Source organism: Molothrus aeneus, chromosome 2 (assembly GCF_037042795.1).
Source record: "Molothrus aeneus isolate 106 chromosome 2, BPBGC_Maene_1.0, whole genome shotgun sequence".
Taxonomy (NCBI): Eukaryota; Metazoa; Chordata; class Aves; order Passeriformes; family Icteridae; genus Molothrus; species Molothrus aeneus.
In genome coordinates, this window is record NC_089647.1 from 34401675 (window position 1) to 34425346 (window position 23672).

General features: G+C 42.9%; 1 protein-coding gene across 1 annotated transcript in view; it reads right to left on the reverse strand.

Moving 5' to 3' along the window:
- Positions 1 to 23672, reverse strand: part of ME3 (malic enzyme 3) — a 117491-nt gene that overhangs the window by 10029 nt on the left and 83790 nt on the right. The window contains exons 5-7 of the mRNA XM_066544697.1: positions 20937 to 21098; positions 17922 to 18025; positions 6570 to 6679 (exon numbers count right to left, since the gene is read on the reverse strand). Coding sequence (XP_066400794.1) covers positions 6570 to 6679; positions 17922 to 18025; positions 20937 to 21098 — 376 coding nt within the window. The remainder of the gene's footprint in view (positions 1 to 6569; positions 6680 to 17921; positions 18026 to 20936; positions 21099 to 23672) is intronic.

A 23672-nucleotide genomic window follows, 5' to 3' on the forward strand; every position in this document is an offset into this window, starting at 1 on the left:
TGTCAAAACCATGCCAATATGAGGGCCCAGGGAACAGCAAACTCTACTTTAACAGCTCCAGCAAAGGACAGCCAAGGAAATATATCTAAATTTATGGATGAGGAGGAAGCCTAGGGCTTTTCCAAATCCTGGTTCCCATTAACTCCCTGCAGCAGTTCCTCCTTCATTACTGGAAGGCAGAGTGGAGCTTGTCCAGATCCACTCCAAATGCATACTCAAAAGTCAAACACAACGAAGCTGGAGCAGAAAACTGCCACAGTGTTTGCAGCTCAAGGTCTTCCCCTCCATGGGTGTGGGCTAGTGTTACCCTTCCCCCAGAGGGCCTCTGTAAGACATTAAGAAAATAAACTTAGAAATGGTGCAGAGTTAGTCAACAAGAAGAGCACTAAAATGCAAAGCATTGATGCACAAGGATAGAATGTGCTCTCTGTGTGTGACCCAGAATTGCTGGTGGCATGGAGAAGACCTGTCTGACAATGGAGAAGCCTAATGAGGCCATCTCTAGGTTCCTGCTTTTAATTTTTCCACTGTAAAGTGCTTGAACTGTACTGTGCATAACCTTAATGCTGGGTTCTGACCATGGCAGCGGTGCCCTCCCTCCTGCCTGTAGGGTGCCAGCCTGCACCCCCTGTGCCCACACAGGCTGAGCTCCCTCGTGTGCCCACATGGGCAGAGGCTGTCAGGCAGCTGCCTGCACTCTGCAAGAAAGCATCCCCATCCCCATCACAGCACTGGGCACTGCTGCACACCAACAAGCTGAACCAGGTCAGAGCACAGCCCTTTCTTCTGTTCCTTTTGCCTCCTTAGCCTGGACTTAAAAGATGACAGACAGCTTAACACAGAGGTGACCTGGGCTGTCTTCACTGCAGAGGAGGACTTGGCAGTGGCATCCAGTGAATGAGATAAACAGCAAACAAGAAAAGCAGGAGAAGAAACGGAAACAAATGCCACAATTCCCAAATGTGACAGAAGATAAGGGCCTGATCTTTACAGTGCTGCACAGATAAGCCCACGAAACTGAGACCTATTTACAGCCTGGAGTCCACACTGTCCTGACCTGCCTTGTGAAGCAGTCAGGGTGTGAATTCAATGCAAACCCAGGAGCTGGCCCTTACAGCCTCTTCTGCTGCGGAGCACAGCAGGTCCAGAGGGACTGTTAATAGTGCACCTCTGCAGGACTGAGAACACCTCCACATCTATCTCCAGGCTGGGTAAATCCCCAGGGAAAGCATGCTGCTCAGGGGCTGCCTGGCAAGACATTGCCTGCTTTGTTCCACAGCACGGTCCCGTCCCGCACTCCCTTCCTATTGTGCTTCCCCCTCCTTAGCTTCCTGTGATAATTACCCGTGCATTTGCCACGCCAGCTGAAACAACAAAGTAAGATACTGTACCATTTTAATCTGCTGAAATTAGTTACTGCTGAGCCAAGAACTCTCACTTTGCCTGCTTCTCACAGCACATGGAAACGTGCCTGTGAAACAGGCCTCCTTTGCACATGATTGATTTCCAGCTTGCCCAAGTGTTTGAAGCCGCTCAGATTTGTGACACTGGAGTCAGCCTGTTCCCAGCCTCAGCTGAGATCTGGAGCACTGTTGCTTCAGGCCAGGCACTGCTTCCTGAAGTGTCTTGGGAAGGTTATGGAGAGGTTATCTGCTAGGATAATGAGAAAAGGTGGTTGGTGGGTCAAGAGATATTTTCAGGATCATCAGCAGTCACACATCCTACAACCAAGGGGAATCATTGCTGTAATGACTTGGAAAAGACTCAGAGGTGTTCTGTGAAAGGGGGGACCATGAGCATTGCCTGAAGGCTACTTTAGATAACAGGCTTTATGCTTTTGGGCACTGTTCTCTTTGCCCTGCCTGTATGTGTGAAAAACTTTTGAATGACATGATCCGACACAATTAATTAAATAACACATTAAAGATTTCATCATTTTTTCTGGAATTCTGACTAAACTTGCTGTTCAGTATTGAGCAAACATCTGAAGAGGCAGCTAAGTTGGTCACATATGATTTACCTTGGGAGATCCATACTGTTCTCATTTACCTTCATGTTCTTGGGTGCACTTCCAGAAGACTTGCTTTGTCATCCCCAGACACTGTGGTTAGGCTAGCGGGGCTAAAATTCCTTGGATCTTTCTTTTTGCCTTTCTTGAAGATAGCTGTGATATTTGTATTTTTTTTAGGAATCTCCTCAATTACCATAACCTTTCAAAGAGTGACTTTGTAATGCTGTTGGCCACATGCCTAAGATGAATCCTTAGATGCCTCTCATCAGGTCTCATGGACTTTGTCTCTTGAACAATCCCTGCTAAATAGGCAGAAGTCCATGGAGATACTGTAATTTTGCATGCCTGAAGTTCTCATCGTGGAAATAGAACTCTGGATGTTTTCCTTGATCTGCATGAGGCCTTTGACATAATCTCCCAAAACATCCTTGTAGCCAAACTGGAGAGGTACAGACTGAACAAGTGGCTGGGCTGGTAGGCTCAAAGGTTTGTGTTCAATGGTACAGAGAGGCCAATGCTATTCAAGTTCTCATAACAATCTAGATTATAAAACAGAGATAAAAGAGTGCATGTCCATAAAGTTCATGGATGATTACAAGTTGGGGATAGTGATTGACACAGTGGTGGTATGACAGTCACTCACAGGGATATCAGCAGGCTGGAGAAATGGGGTCAGGGAAACCTCGTGAGGGTCAGCAAAGGCAAATGTTAAGTCCTAAAGCTTTGCAGAAGAAAACTTTGGGGTCATGGTGGCCAGCAAGTGGAAGATGAGCCAGCAATAAGCCCTTGTGACAGAGAAGACCAACAGGCTGCTGGACTGTGTCAACAGTAGGTCAAAAAAAGTGATAATTTTTTCTATTTCAGTACTTTTGAGGTCATCCCTAGACAAGCACGTCCCATTTGGGGCTTTCAGCACAATGACAAACTGGAGCAAATCCAGAGGGACAAAAATATGACAAAAGGGTGTACAAAAAGGACTGAGGAGCTTGGGTTTGAAAGGGCTGGAGAAGACTAAGAGGATATCTAATTTCTGTTTACAAGCACTGGTTGGAGTGTTTGTAAAGAGGCCAGATTCTTCTCAGAGCTGTACAAAAAAAAAGATGAGGGGCAATGAACACAAATTGCATGTTACAAAATTCCAATTAGATATTAAGGAAAAAAATGCACAAGGAAGATGAGAAAACCCATCCTTGTATATACTGCAAAGTATTTGGCTGGACAAGGCTCTGAGGAACCTGAAATAATATAAAACTTGGATCTAAGTTTGAAATCACCCTTTATTTGAGTGAGGACTAGCTGATGTCCAGAGGTACCTTCCAAACTAATGCCTTCAATGGCTTTATGTCATTTCTTGTATGAAGCAGGAAACCAGAGATGCCTGCTTCAAGGATTCACCAGACTTGACAACTTTGTAAGACTGTTAAGTTGTCTACTTTCTGTTTAACACTGTGAACAATTACGTGGAGCAAAGTTAGAGGAGGAAGGGAAAGAGCAGGAGCTAAAGCCTTCTCATGTACCTCTAATCTTATGTGCTTCAGAGCCTGCCCTTGTACTTTACTGGGAAAAAGGAAGAAGTGACAATCAATTTTCTCCCTCAGAGCTGTAACTGAAGCTGTTGCCCCTTGCATGAACCCAGACAGAGCTGGGAAAGGACTGATGTCATCACCCCCTTAGAGGAAGGAGAAGCACTCCCTCAGTGGGAGCTCCCACACACGGGCACTGTGAGCCAGCTCCTGCCTAGATCCCAGGCTGATGGCTTTCAGAATGAGCAATCACCTCGTCCCAGTTGGTGGTACCTGGCAGGCATGCCACTCAGCATCAGCAGGCTGGCTCCAACTGGAAGGGGTCTGAGTCACCTTCATTCTCTAGGGTTAGGATGGATTTGGAAATATAGTAATTTGTAGGACAAAAAAAAAAAAAAAAAAAAAAGTAGGTATTCATATTTTAAACTGTTTTTCATTTTGTGTAGGCCCTGGGGCAGCAACAGGGATGCCTAAAGGATCTTAAGGGAAGCAATTTATACCTTTTTCCTCTCATCTCATCTGGATGTGTATCTGTAGGCACACTGCATCCAGAGTCCCACTAACCAATGGTCAATGAGTTTAATTGCTATAGCTCAGGCCTCATTTACGTTGCACTGCTTGTGCCTAAGATGTGTTTTTAATTCAACATACTTAAAACATTGCCAGCTCAGAAGTTGGAATAATTCAAGCTTCAGAAGGTCTGTTCCTGTCTTGCTTGAGTAAAATTAATCAGACCTGCATTAAGAAGGTTTTGTATAATTCTCATTAATCATTTAAACACCACTTACATTGATGTCTAACACTTTTTAAAGTAGGTGAGTTATGAAAGATCATCACGTTAGAAAAGAGAGAGTCTAAGGTAAACCCAAAGAACAGGAGGGTGTAAGTGAGAAAATGCCACTTCCTACCTTTTTCATATCATCTGAGGATATAGAGGGATATATTAGAGTGGGTAAATCAGACTACTCATCCCTGATTCAACTCTTTTATCTCTGACATGACTCCAAGACAGAGTTAACTGAGTAGATCCACGTTACTTCAGCATTCCAAAGGTCCTCAAAACTGATTTCTGACTACAACCCTAGCTTGGATTTCCCTTTTCTTTCTGACAGCTCCATAAAAAAGCCTAAACAGGTGCTTGCTTCCTTTGACTTACTGCTTGTGCAAAAGCTCAGCAGGATTTCTTTATTATCTACTACTGAGAAACCAGTGCCAGCAAAATGCTTTATTTGAGAATATAACCATGTTTTACTACAAAGAGGTAAAATCCTACTCTTTCAAAAGGCAGGACTTCAAAGAATTTTTGGGGAACTTGACATCTCCTATGCACTGTGACATGCATCTAACTGGGGAGAATCAGATAAGGTCCATTTTATGACAATACTGTTTTACAGTATCCTCCTGGATGTGGTTTGCTGCTCTGGGGCAGTCGTTACCAGGAACTGTCTGAGGCATTCAGCTATGACCTATGGCCAAAAGAAAACAATAAAAAATAGTCTGCTGCTTCCCACTCAGAATATGCAGTTTAGCTTTAATATTCTCTTTTTCTTCTGTTATTGAAGAAACCTTTCAAACTCACTAAGAAACCTTTGCCACTCACTCCAGTTCTGCCAAGAAAACCTACATCCAGGCCCGTGATGTGGGATTTGCCACATCACCTGGCCTCTTTTTGACTGCTGAGTCCCCTTCCACTTTCAGAGAGAGCAACTAATCCAAAAGAAATCTGTACAACATTGGCTTCTTATTATGGCCTTCATGTGCCCATCTTCATAAAAGTCTGAGTGCTTGGTTCCCCCATTTCAATACTTCAATTCAAAAATGTGTCTCCTGGGTTTTCTTTTCCTGTGCTTCTCTCTGCACTGGAAGTTTTGGGGGGGGTGGCAAGAACACCTGATGAGTCTCCTTGTACAGGAGTATCCATGTGCCATTCCCAGAAATGCCTTTAGCTTGTGTGCTTCTAAACCCTCTTCATAAAAATGTCTTTGAGCAGGTCCATGCATCCCACTACACCAACCACATTTCCCCAAACCAGGATCGTACTCCTTGTGTCAGATAGGAAGAAGCTGCTATACACATTGCCAAATATTGTCAGATAAGCAGCAGATGCAGAAACAGCACTGGCAAGTTTGCTCACAAAAGAACCAGCATTGTGTGAAAAATAACACTGGTGTTTCTTTCAGTCTCTTTCAAGTACAAGTGACGATGAGCCCAACTGACTGCAAATAATTAAATCAAACATTGGAAATTTCTGCATGTTTCAAGCAGGACTAGACAAAAGAAAAGATGAAGGGACTCAAAAGAGTCAAAAGAGGAGAACTAGTTGATGTAGACACTTGGGAAGATGCTCTCCCTGTCAAATGGGCAAACAGCCCTTCCAAAGGTTTAAAGCAAAGTCAGCATCAGACCAGGATGCAGAGTGCATCCCTGTGGGCATTGAGCAATCCTGCTGACTGCTGAGCCTCTCAGGGCCTGGGGACTTGTTTGCTATAACCCCAGCTTTGCTGCTGTCACTTCTCTGTGACACTGGAAGAGTTATGTTAACCGCGCTAGGGGAGAACAGATCTGTTCTCAGATTACTGCAGAGTTAGCATCCACAGAGAGGAAAGAAGCTGGTTTACCTTTATTTTTGTGCATGTAGTAAAGAGTATAACAATAGAGGGAAAATGCCAGGATCAGCTAATCACCACCTGGCTCATGAAAATGGAAAGCCTTGCATAACTGTTAAAATGTCATCATTGTTTTAGCTAAATTATAGAAAATTAATGGAACTCTCTAAGTTACCTGCATAATCTAAAGCATATGATCCATTTTCTCCCTTGAATGTTTCTTCAATGAACAGCTAAATTCCTAAAAACAATGGACACTCACTTTTCAACTCAGATGGCTGAGCTTTTGTTTATATTTTTAAATGCTTCTGTATAAACTCTAAAATTTGTCAGACATCTGACTACTGTATAATAAACAGTCTTGTGATATTAACCACCACTTCTCATGACAAGGTGAAGTTTAAATTTGATTTTCCTAGCAGTACTTACCCTGAATATCATCATTGAATGTACAGTATCTGTTGCGGTATTTATTGAGGAGACGAAAAGCATTAGCATTGGCAAAATCTTCAAACTGGATCAGACAATTCATGCCATACCTGCAAGTTAAAGGGCAATTTAAAATGGATAAATATATTTATACAACAGAGGACAAGATACACACCTATAACCAAGGCAATGTAGCTAGACACTGTAGTGCAGAAATAAAAGTTATGACAGAAATGCAGCACAGTAACAGCAAACAGGATCACACCTATCCCAAGGTCCACACACTGAGAAATGTGGAGTCACCAGGACACCAGGATTAAAATGCATTCATAATTCAAGGGGCTTCTTGATATGTGCACTTATATACCTATATGTACATGCATCTTTGGACTTTTGGTATGAGAAATGTTCATTTTGCAGAGGAGCTTCTCAAAGCAAAGGAGACACTCTTTGTATTGCAGCTGCCACACTGCATCACAGCAAATCTGACTGCAAAGGGGACACCAGTTAAAGGGACACCACCAGGGGCCCACTTCGACTGTAAGTGGCCAAGAGATGAGAAAAAAATTCTGCTTGTAGGATCCCATGGAGTGAGTGCTTCACAGTGGGACTGGGTGGTTCATGGTGTGATTTCACAGCCACACTTCTGTGCTTTGGAAATGTTTTTATCCACTGAGTTGTTTAGCAGGAAACCAGCAGGCAATGACAGCTAGTGACCTGTAGAGTGAAAAGCCAGGAAATAATTGCAAACTTTCCATAATTGTCCAATAATTTCCAGCAATTTCAAGGAGAAGTGTGCAGTTTATAAATTGGGTAATATTCAGACTAGTCCGTATGTATACACATTCAGCAGTTTGTATGATTCTAGGCTGCATTAAAGCTTTGCAAATAAAATCTAAAAGGGCCATAATTACTCATTTCTCACACATAAATGTGTTAGAGCAGCGAGAGAAACTCAGGGAATGAGTAATGCAACTATTAGTAACCTCTGGGCTGCAGGCAGGTGAAGGGGCTCTAAATAGCTGCACTTTGTTAGACATAGCATCACCTTACCTATCTTCTATTCAGACTTTCCTCCTTTGCCACTGAAATCTGAGGTAGAACACCCATGCTTTAGTGTAGAAACAGATAAAACATACTTCATTTGAGAACTGAGGCTTCTGTTGTGAAAAGGCCTTTTCATGGCACTCACAGTGTGGGCAGTCAGGCTCTTGTAGAAGGGCGTTGATTTTTTAATTATTATTATTTTCCATTTCAATTATATCTGTCAGTAAGGGGACAAGGATAAGCACATGCATTATTCTCCTTTATTTTTCCATCCTGAGAATCTCTCACTTGATAATCCCCTGGTCTCACAAAGGGACAAGTGTTGGCTCTAACACTTGCTTCCCATTCTCTGTGTTTGCTTTTAGAAAAGGACCACAATGGGAATAGAGTTTTTAGTAGGGCCTGTAGCAACAAGATGAGGGGTAACGGGTTTAAACTAAAAGAGGGTAAATTTAAACTAGATGTAAGGAAAATACTTTTTACAGTGAGGTGGTTAAAGACTGACACAGGTTGCTCAGAGAAGTGGTGGATGCCCCATCCCTGGTAACATTCAGGGTAAGCGTAGACGGGGCTCTGAGCAACCTGGTCTGCTTGAAGGTCAGCTTGCTAATGGATGTTCCTCTTATTCATTATTTGGATGTGTAAGGAAAACATGGCTAAGAGGGAGGTGACACAGCATCCAGAACATCTGCCAATATCTCACAGCAAATAATTAGCAAATTTTTATGCAATTTCAGTTGTTATAGAAACTATTTATCTAACACCAGTCTTATTTATTGGTATCACCAAGGAAGTAACATTACTGACTTGCTTAACAAAATCAGTGATCGCAGCCAGCATTAATGTACGTGTGACCAGCTCTGTGAGCTCCTCCCTCACTTCACATTTGTGGTCTGCAGCATGGGACAGTGCATAAGTTACTTCTATTTTCATCTTTGATCTCGTTTTATTAAGCAAAGCACAAAAGAAGAATGGTAGCCCATAAACACTTCATTTCTCTTTCTGCCTCTCAGTATGTCAGGACAGTGCTGCAGTGTGTGCTCTTCTCACTAAGGTATTTTTTTGAAGATTGTTTCTTTTTCACTGCAATATATCTACTGAGCCTTTGAAATATGAACTCCATTTTTGAGCTTATGTGAGCCTTTGAATAACATGAATACTAAAGTTTTTATTCATAAAGACCACAAATTCGTCATGGTAAGACCCAATGACTGGATGCCTCTAATGACAGAACCAAGTATTTTGGATTCACAGCTAAAGATGGGAATCTCAGATCATGATCTTAGTCCTCAAGGGCTACTCACCTTACTGAAGTTTTGAGAGAAATTTAAAGAACTTGTGCTACCCAAAGTCACTGAAATTAAACCCAGCTAGGCAGCTGACTTATTGAGTTGTCTTAGAAATCTACCAGTTGATCTTGCTGCCCTTTTCTAGTGGTACTTTGGTACTGCGTGCTGTGCTCCATCCAAGGGTGACCAGAGCAGGTTAAAGATGAACTTAGGAGTTTGAACAAACCAGCTGCTGGGGCCACGTGCAGTAAGATCTTTGTGAGCATCAACATTATGAGTCAGCTCTACTGTCCCTACTCCACAGCCAGCATCTCAATGTTTGTGTAATTCTTTTCATCCCAAAGGAATTCAGAACTTTCTACAAAGAATGTTTGGGTTGCACCCAAAAGTAAAATGTAGCCAACTTGGGACTGGAGCACAGAAGTCCTTTAATATGAAACAATGCTAAGAAAAGGTCCAGCTCAGGTAAGAAGGTGGATAATACTTGGTACAGCAAAGGAAAAGGGTGTCCTGAGAGCTGCTACATGTATTGGAATCCAGCCAATAAAATGCAGTGCAGAATTGGATTTCTTTCATTACCTTTACCTAACTAAAAGTTGATTGTGTAATGGCCAGCTGTGTATTGCCCAGCTGGACAATTCTGCCTGCCCTCTCAAACCATGGAGAGAAAGGGCATATCCAGTAGCAACTTCTTTCAACTAGTCTGAGTGAAAAATGGAAGTAGATGACATCTCTGGAGATGCCTCTTTCTTCAGAGTGTCTAAGAAGGCAGACTAAGATGACCAACCTAAATTTAGATATCTAACTTTAGACATCTAAATTAGGAGAGGTAATCTAATATTATCTAATTATCACAGTTGGGAAGATCTAGTTGGGGGCATCTTAAATATATGTCATGCACCTTAGGTCACTGGCTTATCACCCTTTCATTGCAATACTATGCTGCCCTTCAATGTCTGCAATTTCTTTGGTGATATCTGCAGAAACCAAGTGGTCCCCTGTCAGCAAGCACAAAAGTACTTGATGAAGTGAATTATACTGGCCAGTTTCCCCCCATCATAGTGTTTTAAAATGAAAACTGATTTTGCAAAATTGTGTTTAATTGGAAACACTGTATTTCCCACTAAGAAACAAAAATTAATTAATTCCTTTGGAGGAATCATTTTTAATGAGGATTTTGTTGAACCTTCTGTTCTGTTTAATATGAGACATCTGATATGAATACAGTCCCAGTTAGTACTCACATATTTGCTGTCTACAGGTGCAGGATAACTTTTATAGAAAAAGTGTTCATAAAGTGAATATTTGAACAAGGATTTCAGAAGATCCCTTCCAAGCATTTAAATATTCTTAAATTTGAAGCAAGAATTGATGCTGGCCCTACAGAGAATCTTCAAAACTGCTGTGATAGGAAGAGACTCTTGAGGTCAGCCTGCTTGGCTTGTTGTCAGTTCTCATGGATTCTTCCACTGATCCATGTGACTCATCTCCTAACTTTCAGCTGAGAGCCCTGAAGGAGATTTGGAAGCAGATCAGCAGGTCACATCAGGACTGAATGTTTTCCAGTCCAGGAAAGGCACAGCAAGCTAAGGTTGGCTCTCTCCAGCAATCTCATCCTGACTGTCAATGATTCATCTTCTCCAGAGCATTCTATGATCTTCTTGGCACAGGACACGAGTAGTTAAACAGCCAGGATCTGACTGCCTTTATCTAAAAGGAAAGCTTAAATGTACACTATCAGAATTTGAGACTGACAAGGTACATTGAAACTGAGCAAGTGTCATGGTCCAGTGTGGTTTCTCCCATTTCTCAGTTCTTTATCTCCCTTTCAAAAAAGGGAAAGTTGTATTTTTTAATGGTTTTGGGCTCAAAGCGTTGCCATTCCTCTTGAGCACGCTGCAGTTTGCATTTTGTGGGATCTCTGCAGTTCTATGTCTCCTTGTGGAACTGGAGCTTTCCTCTCATGAGTCATTCTTACATCTGTAGGCTGTCAAGAAGGATCCTTGGATGGAGGTGTTTTTGAAAGAATTCAGACATGCTGAAACTTGTAACTGGTTACACTACAAGAGGCATTATTTAATACTGTCACCATGTCTCCTGTTGGCTGCCAGACCACCATCTGGGGGATCCTGTTCTCTGCCACCTCTGGAATTAATTTACCCATTTTATAGAATTGGAAACAAAAAGATACACTTTGCCAGTTCTTGCTCTTCCAAAAAAAATCACCAGTCTTTCAGGCAAAGATTATATTGCTGTCTCATTAGTTTGCTTATTTCATGGTTTTGTGCCACAAATAATTATGACCCAAATTCTGGCTCTCACATCTTGCAAAAATCTTCCTGTGAAATTAGCCTCACTGGGAAATGCTTTATAGAATGGTCCCATACACTCATTTTAGTCCAATCTCCAGCCTTTGCCTAGCAAATCTTGTACAAACAGTACTTTCAATAAAACAATACACTATGGATTAAAATAATAGTACAAACTGTCACCCTTATGAAGGATGACTCTAAGAGCTAAACACATATAATATAATAAGCCTATTATAAAAGTTATCACCTGGAAATTTGTATTAAGAATTGATCCCTTTCCCTGGGAAACACACAAACATCGGATTCATGCTTTGTTTATTGCTGTATTGTTGCTCTGGTACTGTTACTCTCCACCTAGATCTACATGGCTGTGCCAAGAGAAAAGATGTTCTCAGCAAAGTCTGTATCCCCTGCAGAGAATGATACACATTTCCCTTGGATGACCAGCTGGAACAAGTGGTGGAACAAAAATGTGGAACAAAAGACCATGAATCCCAGAAAAGATGCAATGATTACATTGCTTTTAGATTCATTATTCAAGAGACTTCTCAGTTGCCTAAACAATCTCAATATGCAATTTTCTCTTTCATCCTCTTTTGTATGTACCTCTTTGAGTTCATTCAGACTCATTATATGCCTTGAGGTCAGAGAGGAAAAAATTAATGAGGCAGCAGTTACCATTTGAGAAGCATCTGACCAAAACTGCCCAAGTCAGAACTTCAAGGGCGGCCTGAGGACCTGTGCAGTGCCTTTGCTGACCAGTATCAAAAGGGCTTTTTTTTTTTGACAACGAGGAGGGAATATAATACATTCTTACATGCATGCATGCAAAAAAAAAAGGTATTTGCAAGAAAATCCTGCTCCTTTATGGAAAGAATCATAAGAAAGAAGTTCCAGTCCTTGTCTGAATTTAAAATTTTACAGCACTGTTTTCAGCCATTCATGATGCAAGGAATCTGCTGCAACTCCTTTCCATAGTCTTAGATAAAACCAGGCAGAGAAGAAACGAATTGTCCTTGCCCTTGTCATCTTATTCCTGCTTGAAACACCAGCAACCAAATTCTGATTTCCAAGAAAAACTAAGTTATCTGTAAAGAAGCCCATCATCAGAAAAATACCATGCTTGGCAAGTGCTCAGCATTTAAGATTGGAAAAACAAAGTCCACTCAAGCAAGTAAAACAAGGCTAGAACCTGAGTCTCTCCAGTGTCCTGAAGCCAATCTTATCATTAAATTGTTACTATGATACTTGTCAGTATCATAGTAACAATTCTCATCAGACCAGCAGTACTCTGCCATACAATTCCAGGCTACAGGCCACAGTTTGGTCAGGCACCTCCTCAGAGGCCAGCTGGGAGCAGCCCTGGGGAGAAGGACCTGGGGGTATTGCTGGATGGAGAACTGAAAATGCTTCCAGCCCAGAAAGCCAACTGTGTCCTGGGCTGCATCCAAAGCAATGTGGGCAGGAGGGCAAGGGAGGGGATTAGGTCCCTTCTGAGACCCCACCTGGATGCAGCATCCAGCTCTGGGGACTCCAACACAAGAAGAATGCGGACCTGTTGGAGTGGGTCCAGAGGAGGCTATGAAGATGATCAAAGGGCTGGAGCATCTCTCCTACTGAAGACAGGCTGAGAGAGCTGGGGTTGTTCAGCCTGGAAGAGAGGAGGCTCCAGGGATACCTTGGAGCCAATACAAACTTAGGAACTCTGGGTCCTGGGTTAAGAAATCCCATGCTAGGGAGCTGCATCACAAACCCAACAGGACCTGGTGCCTGCCTCACTATCATCTTAGCTACAGATCACTTTTAACATTGGGCAGGAGTTTCACTGGGTTTCTGCCAACATAAACATAGGCACCATGCTCTGAGGCACAGAGCCTGCTGTGGATTCAGGGAGTGCTGTGTCACTAAAAGCACCCCTTGAAGCAGAAACGTATCAGGAAATCCCAGAATTGTACATTTTGGAAACTGGGGGATGTGCTAAGGATTTCTGTTCTTAGTCATATGCCAGGGCATCTGCTAGGAGCTATTGTTAGAAACAGGATGAGGGGCAAAATGAAATTAAGATAGATTGCCAAGTTCTTGGGGAAAAAAGAATCTTGAAAGTTCATAGTCAACTTTCATTATATTTTTTTTAAGGAAAAACCTCCAAACAACTGTTTTGCACATCCAATCTCGTGACATTGAAGCACTAAGACCAGCACTAATGGCTGCTTTGAGCATTCTAGTGCTTTTATGCAAAATGACACCATCCTGCTTGTAGTTGGCAAGAGGAAGCACTGCAGCTGGACCTACAAGGCTTCTCAGGAGCAGACCAAAAGCAGGAGATGCAACCCTATTAGAGCTGACCCTCAGATGTAGCCTTGAGCTACCTTCTGGCACACAACAAGGAAGAGAGCCTCCCCCTGTACCTTCTGCACAAAGGTTCTCCAGCTGCATCTTACTGAAACTGCTGTGGTTCATCTGGCGTGAAAAATCCCAGATAAAAGCCCAGAGCAGAGGGCTTTGTGACATCTGTAACTGGGTTACCCCAAAGGATTTGAACTCAGGGTAATAAAAGCCACGTTGATCCCTAGCAGCATATCTGGAGCTCAGTCATTCCTCAGTAGCAGAAAATCAAGCTAATGAAACCTAAATATTGTTCCTTGATTTAAAATATCATCCAGCGTCTTAAAGCAGATTACAGATGCTGGCTGATGATCTTACCTCACATCAAGCCAGGACAATGGACAGCTGGGGTGGCTCTTCCCACCTCCATCACTCCTCCCTCATGAATGCTGTCAGAGTCCCTCTGGCCATGGTAACTGGGGCAGATGGGCAAGGAGAATATCCACCTTGTATTCCATGAGGGCTGGGTCTGGTCTACACGATGCCCAGGGCACTAGTGATGGTGTGCAGGCCTCCTAACAGACACACAGATGCTAGGGAGTGACTTTGAGTATTAGCATGTGTGAGGGTTTTTGAAGCCCATCGGTGCCTAGATACTGGTGCCTAGAAAATAAAGTCTAATCTTTCAGGATCAATTAGCCAAGTTAACCAGAGCATGGGAAGAAATAACATGGTGGCATACCTGTACTGGTGATTTTGTTTCTGGAAAGTCCTGGTGAATTTGTGATCCATGACCCTGGAGAACTGCTGAAACAGAGGTGGGTTCTGATTGTTGAAGAGCACGTGAGACCAGACTTGGTATGTTTGTGGGTAAAAGTACTGGGAAGGCATTAGGCAAAGAGAAATCAGGTATGCAACATTTAAAGGGAAAAGAAACTCAGCAGAGGTATCTTTCTTTTCCCATCTGAGAAACTGAACACTTGATCTCCTGATGCCTCCAGTGCTCTGCCTTATGGCCCAGTAAGCTTGTTCCCCTGGTCACTCTGTTAATGAGCACTGATGGGAAAGAAAAGGGGAGTGAAGTTATGACAGGTTAGTGAGGCTTCTCTGACACGGTTGCTGGTGTGGGGACCTGCATCTCGTAGTCTCTCAGGCTGCACGTTCCACATCTGCCAGCCAGTGACTGAGGCTAGAGCTCTAAATGGAGGCTGGAGTTCTGGGACAGGTCTGCCCCCTTGGAGCATGATGAAAGCTACACAAGCATTAATTTGATCAGATATTCAAGCCCCAGAAGCTCTGGGGTTTATTCTGATTATAATCCTTGGACACTTAATGTGAATACTTATTTCAGCCTAAAGAAATGTACCAGGTTAAGAGCAAGACTGACTTGTCCTTTGCCACGGTAACTGAGCAGATGGAAAACTGAAGCAGTGCATTTTCCCATGTGAAGCATATTGCTGCTCACTGTGAGAAAACAGCAATTTGTCAGGCTGCTTCATTCAGACACAGGTAGGCTCAATGGGCCAAATTTTGCATGTAGTTGCTTCCCAAGAGGAGTAAAAGGCATAGCTTAGAGCTGTTGTTAAAGAGCTTAGTCATTTTACATGTTTCACATGTTTTAGGTGAAAGAGTAATGAATGGTGGTTTAGGCAGCAGGAAAACACAAAAATTTATCCAGCTGTTCCAGAAAGAACTTTTCTTCCTAAAATTGCCCAGGGTGCCAACGCTTTATTTCAAAATACTGGAACTGCTAATTCTGAAGCCTCTGGCACACGCCTTGTTTCATTACCAGGTGGGTACTATGAGACCAGGAGTCCTTTCTACTGACTCTATGGGTCTCCAGCAGCAGAAATGTGACATCTGTTTGATATTATTATTCCATTACAAGATTAAATCTTCATTCCCTTGACTTTTTTGTGGGCTCCAACACATTCCACTTCAGTGACAAATGTCTCTTGAGCCAGCAGTGCTTTGACAGGCTGGGAGGTACCCCTGCAGAGGGACTGACAAATGGTTTCCATGAGAAGTTAAAGTACCCTCAGGAAGTAGACAGAATTTCTGCATGAATATCAAGATGAAAAGGAAACCCTCAAATTGCAAGGGATTTGTGGCAAAAAACCAAAAGGTTCCTCCCCAAGTAACTGAATTTGCCTGTGACATTAGAGACTTGCATAAGACATTGCAGCAGCTCATACTCACGGGTTGCCTCAGAAGTGGAAGCAGGCTACAATAAAGCAGCATGTTCTTGACCCTCTGAACAATTTCTGCTTCCTTTTGTAACAGAAGCAAGAGCTCCTACTGGGTTGAATCCAATCATTCCAGTGGAAATTTGAAACCAAATGAACCTGCTTCATATGAGTTTGCCAAACCCAGGCTAATAGCAGGATTATTCACTAGTCCAGAATGCATAAGGATCACACCCCAACAATGCTTTAAAGTATTCTGGTGGTCAGGATGATAATATAGGGTAATGGCTCCTTCTGCTCTAGGATCTCCAAATACTTTACAGATGTGAATGGCGAAGTGCAAAGCAGAATTTCCCAGCTCCACCTTGCTGAGAACTTTCAGGGGCCTTACTGTGTTCAAGGAATTCATCCTGGTTAAGGGAAATAGAAAAGCAGGGACAGGGGCCCCAGGAACTTGATTACCAATACTTGGATGAAAGCATTAGACATGACTTCACAGCCTCCCAAGATAAGAGTTCATTGTTTCATGGTCTTCTCCTTTCAATGTGGAGATTAGCTCATGTAAACTAAACACAGGAAAATAACAGCCAATCCTTCCTCTCCAATAGCAACCACAGAAAAGGCAAATTGTCTTTAGTGGGTGCAATGAGCTTTGCATTTAACACCACAAGCATAAATCTCAGAGCCAAATTTATGATGGCTGAGACCATAATCTGCTTTCTCATTCTATTGTTCCCATCCTATCATCAACACCAACACTGCAATACTCCCATGGTCTTCTGGCCAGAAAAAACGCAGGATTGGGTTTTCCTGAAGGACTAATTAGTGACTACAATGAAAATAAACAAAACCCCACAAATCAACTCTGATGACTCTTAAATAATTTCTACTTGTCTCTTGTGATTTCCTGGTTTTGTTTTACCAGCTTTATAGCCTATAAGAATTTCTTCCCACTAGATAATGCACAAAGCATCTAACATAATACTGCAATGTAATCAAATGACATTTCAGTCAAGATTGTTTATCAAATATAAGGGAGGTTCAGCTGTGACTGGATAGTCCTCTGCATTTCTGTCCCTATTTCCTTCACCACAGTCAGCAAGGCAGTCACACCATGTGTAAACCCATCCTTCTCAGTGGATGGGCAGGTGCTGTGTCAGACACTGCTCATGGTGCCTCCTGCCTCCAGGGAGACAGGGAACTGTGAGGTGATGACACATGTACCACCCACTCCTTCCCCTTTGTGCAGGAACACACACACATACAGCTGCCTGGAGACACAGAGGGAGGGTCAAACATAGCTCCTTCCCTGGGAAGAAAAGACAGGCAGCAGCTTGGCAATCAGGCAGACACTGCAGCTCTCTACTGCTCCTTATCAGTATCATCTGTGGTTTTAGGAAAGGCAAGAAAAAACTGCTTAGGAGCTTGTAGTTTTCCAAATATGAGTCTTTTCTCCTTAACAATTGAGCTCACATTCCTTCTTATGATAATCTCTTTGGATAGTCATGGAAATTTTAATACATTTTCTGTTATTTTTCAGAGAGACGTGCACAGGGCTGGGGTGGTAGTTCTGCTCTTCCCATATTAAACTTCCTGGTACATCAGAGACCCTCTATCCCAGTGAGTGAATATGAAGGGAAGTATGCAGCTGGTCTGTCCCACACTTAAAGGACAGTGCTTATAATCTTGGTCTTCTCACTCCACAGATTTAAATGCCAGCAGGAAAATTCCTATTTTTGACAAAGCCATAGCGAAGCAGTCTGCATACTCCAGTCTTTGTGAAGGAACAGGCCATTTCCATTTAGATTATTTTCTTCACAATGGTAAGAGCTAGAAACTTCCTTTCTAAAGTGTAAACAAACCAAAGTTTAGGTTCTGACTATGCTGAATGAGGCTCATAAATACATGACAGAGGCCAGATCCAGCCCACAGGACATATATTTGACACCTCTGGCCTATGTGGATAGGAAATGCTTATAAATAGTCAGTCCCATTTCAGTTCTCTGAAGACAAATATTTTTGACACAGAGTGTTCAAGCACAAAGAATCATTTGCAGACCACCCAGGAGACTTGCATTGAAATGACCTTCCTTTGCTTGGATGATCAATTATACTGATGTTTATTTCAGGAGTTGCAACATTTGTTCTTAAATGGAAGCAGCCCGGAGGAGCCATGTATATAACCCCACTTACTTGTTGGTTACTGCCTGCATAAACTCATCCATCAGCTCGTCGTACTGCTTCCCACGAACCCTCTTGTGTTTCAGTCCAATATACAGTGGATCATTCAGGAGAGCCTAGGACACAAAGCAATTCTGTTGACATCGTCTCTTCTGCGGATGGACAGAGATTTATGTCCCAGCCTACCAAAAATTTTTGTCTGATGAAGTCATATTACTTTCACTTACTATGCCAGCTCACACGTCTCCTCCCAAGCAGGAAGTGTTTCTGTAGGAAGCTATGGCCTATCTTTAAGCATAAATAAGTCAGAGGGATGCAACAGCTCTTGACTGCCACAGGAAATGGAGCTCTGCATCCCCAGAACATCTCTACCAAAGGCTCTCTGCCAAAGTGCCTACTCTTAGTGAATAAAACTGACCCTGTGTGGGGGTGTTCACTGTGCATTCAGTTCTTAATTTTGCACTGAGGGCAGGACAGCTGTTGACCACAAAAAGTGCTTTGTGCAATGAAGACCACCTGATGTAACTTGAAATGATGTGTCATTTAGGCCTTTTAGGTGACAACACAGACCACAATCAATGATCAGATGGCAGACTGTTCCCAAGCCCTGAATATGCCTAGCACTCACCTCAGTTATCTGGCAGGTATAAAGTCAAGGTATTTCCATGCAACAGATTAATTTATATTTTGGTTCTCAATAGGAACATAAAATCAGGCCATTCCTCCAAGGTGTTAAGTCAACATCCATAAATCACCTAAAAAGGATTGGGTCAGCATGGAAATTACAGGACAAACACTGGCCAGAGGCAGGTGGGCCAACACCTCTGAGAGTCACTGCAAAGGAACTCCCAATTTCAGGAACCAAACTATCCACATGGGAGGAGGAGTAGCCATGTCAAACTTATTGTCCTGCAGTCATATAGCACTAAATATTGGTATGCTAATATCAGAGCTGTTTTTACAGTCACAGCTGTTTTCCCTTAGAAGGAAAGATGAAAGAGGTTTTCCTGTGAGTTTGATACATTAGGGCTCTGCAGGGCCACGAAACAGAAAGGAGACCCATTTGCATAACTTTCCTGATGGCTCCAACAGCACTGTGTGCTCTGGGCCCTGTTCACAGAGTACAAAATTCTGCCATAGACAAGCTGAGAGATGCCAGGCTCTGAAAAGAGACTGATTTGCTGAAAGTGTACACAAAGTATTATGTGTACACAAAGACTGTCAGGAGGATAAGTTGGCAACTGATGCTAAAAATATAATACAATTGCTGTATTTACTGAGTTCTACCTGAGGTTCATGTGTTAGCAACAGAGTCACCCTTGGTTCACCAGATGTTAATGGGCAGAGATGAACAGGATGAATGCCTATAAGAGGTATCTTATTAATGCACTGATAAACAAGTTTACTTGTGGGGCAGGATGCTCCTAGGATGTGCTTAGGGTTCAGTTAATCTGGGTTTATGCACAAGAGAAAGCCATTAAATAAATAAGCAAACAAATTATTTATATGGTGAGGAAATACATTGTTCATCTTGCTGGAAAACAGAGGCTTCTATATCTTAACCTCAGATGTGGAAATTGCCATCACAGAGAAGTTCCTAAACACATAGATTACATCTAGTCTTGGGCAGAAGAAAAAGGTTTATTTTGGTTCTCTTGATTCTCTAAATCCCTTCTTCTGATGCGATCTGATCCTTGCAGAGGCCTAAAAATCATTGGTGCCACTTTGGATTTTAGTGTCCCCTGTCAGCTGAGACAGAAGCAAGATGGACATGCCCCATCAGATGCTTTTCATGGGAAGGGCACTTTTACCCAGGTCCCTCTGGGAGAAGCTCCAGCTGGGAGGCTCAAAGCACTGGTGGTCTGCAGATCAGCATGGAGGACAAGGAAGAGGTGAAGGATCCAAAATCAAGTACAATGTTCTATTGACCGGAGACTGCAGTAAGTGAGAGACTGAGATTTAATTCCTGCTTTAGCCTCAGTGGGTGCAAACTCAGAGTTCTCCCTTTTCAGGAAAGACCATAAGGCTGAGATGAGCACACTGTGTATTCCATAAGTCAATGACAGGCTGCTATGCTAAAGGGGTAACATAATCCTGGGGCCAGAGACCAAAGAGGTAATTGAGATTCTCAAATGTCAGTTATGGGCACTGATTTTGCATTCTTTCATTCTTTTCAAGGGTCCAATGTGAGAAGCTTGGGGCAGGACTGAAAGAGGTGTAGAAAATCTAGCTGTCCAGTGAGCATCAGCATGTCTGAAAATGTCAGCATTAACTCGTCTTTATACACAAACTCAAAGCTCTTATACCCCAGATTTTTCATGTCCCTCAAGAAATGTGTTTGGTTTGGGGTCATGTGAAGCACAAGTACATTTTACAAAAATGAACAAGCCGAGGCCATCACAAATTGCTATAGGATATTAACTTAAAAAAGACATCCTCACAGATGTCCATTCTGGCATTGCTGAAATGTTTCATTTTGGCCTTTCTGAGCCAGAGTCATAAGGCAAGAATCTGCAAACAGATGGAGTCCTCTTGCTTGGTTATCATGTGCAGTAACATGTGTAATCTAACAAAACAGTGACATTAATCATTCCCAAACCACTCACCAGGGATTCTCCATTTCTGGAATATAGTAATCTCTACACAGACGTGAATATCTGCCTGTTCCCTCACAATTACCAGAGGAAGAATCATTCTGGGACCTCCTGTACGAAGCCTGTCAACTCACCTTGCCATGCTGAAAGGTGGAGCTGAGCTTTCAGCTCCAGCTGGTAACTCTGAGACTCTGAGTCTTCTCACCAGGGGACCATGAGTCTATTTAGTGTTTATTTCAGTTCCCCATAAGGAAAAAAGGTCCTCATGCATCAAACCAGAATTAAAGCTTCCCATTTTTCTGCAGTGCTGGTCTAGCCATCATCTCATTTTGGATGTCTCCAGCTTTGTCCCCACATTTAAGGAACTGGCCCCAGTTAAGCGCTAATCTTGATTCTTTCTCCCCCATGTCAGATTTATGAAAAATTGTCTTACCTCATTGTCTGTGCCAACATCCAGCAGGACAGGGAGGCATTGTTGTGGGTCAACTCCACCACAAGCTGTGTACAAAGCAAGCTTTCCAACTGGGATGCCCATGCCATAACTTCCCAGGTCTCCTAAACCAAGAATCCTCTCTCCATCCGTCACCACGATAGCCTAGGAGGATCAAAAGACACTGTTGTATGGGGTTGCCAAGGCTCTAGAAGCAAAACCAGCTCCTCTGCTTCCACATCGATGCCGCTTTGCAGATGCACTGTGCAATGGATATTTGCTCCTTGTCCACGACAGCATGTTAATTAGCTGTCAGTAACAGGGGGCTCCTCATTTTTGGGGGTAGAGAAAATGTGGTCAACAGCTCACAGTGTGGGAAAACAGCAGCTCTGCTGGAGAGTACTTCAATTCACTGTAACAGAGCCCAGGTAGCATGGCTTTTTGTGCATCTCCAGCTGTACTACAAGAAGTATCAAAAATGAGATCTGGCCTCGATTTTTTTCTTTTTTTTTTCTAAAAGAATAAAGTGTGCTTAGGAACTGCATCTGTGGAAGAAACATATTTCAGTGTCCTTTCTTATTCAACATAAATTATACACATATTTGAACTTTTTGCTATTTGCTTTTCCTTTTGAGTCAATGTGAAGTGTTAGCAATGAGAAAGTCTCTTTTTGGGTGGGCTCCATCTGGTTTTGGGTGTGTGCTCACTTTTTTACCACGCCCAGAGGATGCAGTTGGGATTGAAAGGCAGTAATGGGAATAGGGAAAGCAGCAAGCATATGCATTGCTACAGGTTTATCCTGAAATTAAATGGAGTTAATATTCCAACTATGCAGAGAATATTAAAACAAAATTAAGTTCTAATGAATCAAACTATTTCTCTGGAGCAGCGGTCCCCTTCCCCTTTCATCCAAATAAGTGTCCTCAGGCAAACCTAAAAACCTTTCAATAGCATTTAGATATCCATCAGAGAGAGAAAAATTCTTCAGCCTAGGATGGGCTGCAGCACTCTATAGTTATCAAAGCTCCTCAAGGCAACACTGACAAATGAATCAGAACAGGAAATACAGCATGGGAGAAATGTATTGCTATTGGTAAGAGAGGGGGAACTGGATTCACATTTGTTATTGGCTCTTTGGATTTGAAAAACACGCCCAAAAAAAAAGAGCACACTTTCTGTGAGCACCTGATACACAAGGATGTTAAAGTGATGTTTTTATTTGCTCATGTTCATATGATGAGGACTCAACAAAGAGAACATTAATCTCTAGCTGAGCAGGGTAGATCCTTCTACCTGAAGGTAGGAGGTTACAGGTTTAACAGTTAGGAACCTGTTTTCTACCTCCACCTGTGATACAAATTTTCTTGATGACTCTTGATAAATGTTAGGTGTGCAGTTTATGACAGCCATCTAAATGGTTTCTAAACTCATTTGACATTTGATGGGGAGAGACAGAAACCTCCAGAGGGCATCTCCTCTCTCCAGCAGCTGTTCTGGAAACAGATGAATTTCTCTTTTCAAAGCTCAGTTCCCTCTGCACTGGCATTGCAGAAGTACTTACAATATGAGACTAGGCACTAAGTCCCCAGGCAGCCAATATTAAGTAAGATGACTCTGGGGACCTCAGGCTGCACCCAGTTAACCAGTGCAGGTTTGCAGTGCCTTAGTAGCAGGCATGTGGCCCAGCAGAGTGATCCAGAGTGCTACACCGATCTCCAAGCTGCCAAGGCAACGCAGAGAGGCAAGTGCTGCTGTTGGCATTCCCAGTTCTCTGCACTGATTGCACGAGGTCAGCCTTTACAGGGTGAACTGATACTCTACATTGAGTGAACCAGCAGAAAACACTCCGTGGGAAGGATTTTGAACAGCCCTGTACAGCAGTAATCCTGGTGGGGATTCAAGATGCTGAGTGCACTTCTAGGACAGGCATCCCACAGAAAGAGGGAGGAATGAAGGGTGGCAAGGAAGGATGGAAGGCCAGTGCAGTAACTTGCATGGCAGCACACTTGTCTTGGAATAAAATACATGTTTCTTCACCATCCTCACTTTGAGTAGTTTGAATTCATAGCTGCCAGGATGACACCCATCCTGTATGATTCTTTGCATTCTTTTTGCTTTAGCTGGGCCATTGTGAAGAAAAGAGTACAAGATTAAGGAACCAGAGAGAAAATTGTCATGGGAAGGCACTCCTGAGGATGGCCAACATTTCATCCAATATTTCCTCATGTCAGGATTCATTAGCCATCCTGGAAGAGACACAAAACCCCCACATTCCCACAGAAGTACGACCAGAAATGGTTTCTTCTCACTTGTTCTGCTTCTGGTACTATGATTCTTTCAAGGCAGCCCAGCTTTGACAGGAGGGTTGAAGGTGTGGCTCATTAGAGCTTGGCTGAAGCTTTGCTAAGCTAAGCAGAGCACCAGCACCCTTCCAGACCTTCCAGGCAGAGGATTCAGGGTTTGGCCCAGATTTCCCATTTCTACAGTAAGCACTATTGCCATAAAGACTTAATGAGCCAAATCTAATGAGCAAAACGTGGGCAGCATCTCCAGGTATTTCTGCACTGTCTTTAGCAGGTGGTGTTCAATAGTGGGGGGTGTTCAGCCTTTAAAAAAAACCAACAAAACTGGGTCCCTCCAGGGACATAGGCGCAGTCCAGGTGCCTCCCTACTTATCTCAAAATCTTGAGTGTTCCAGTAGCCTACCAGTTCAGGCATGAAGTCTGTGCACAAAGACAC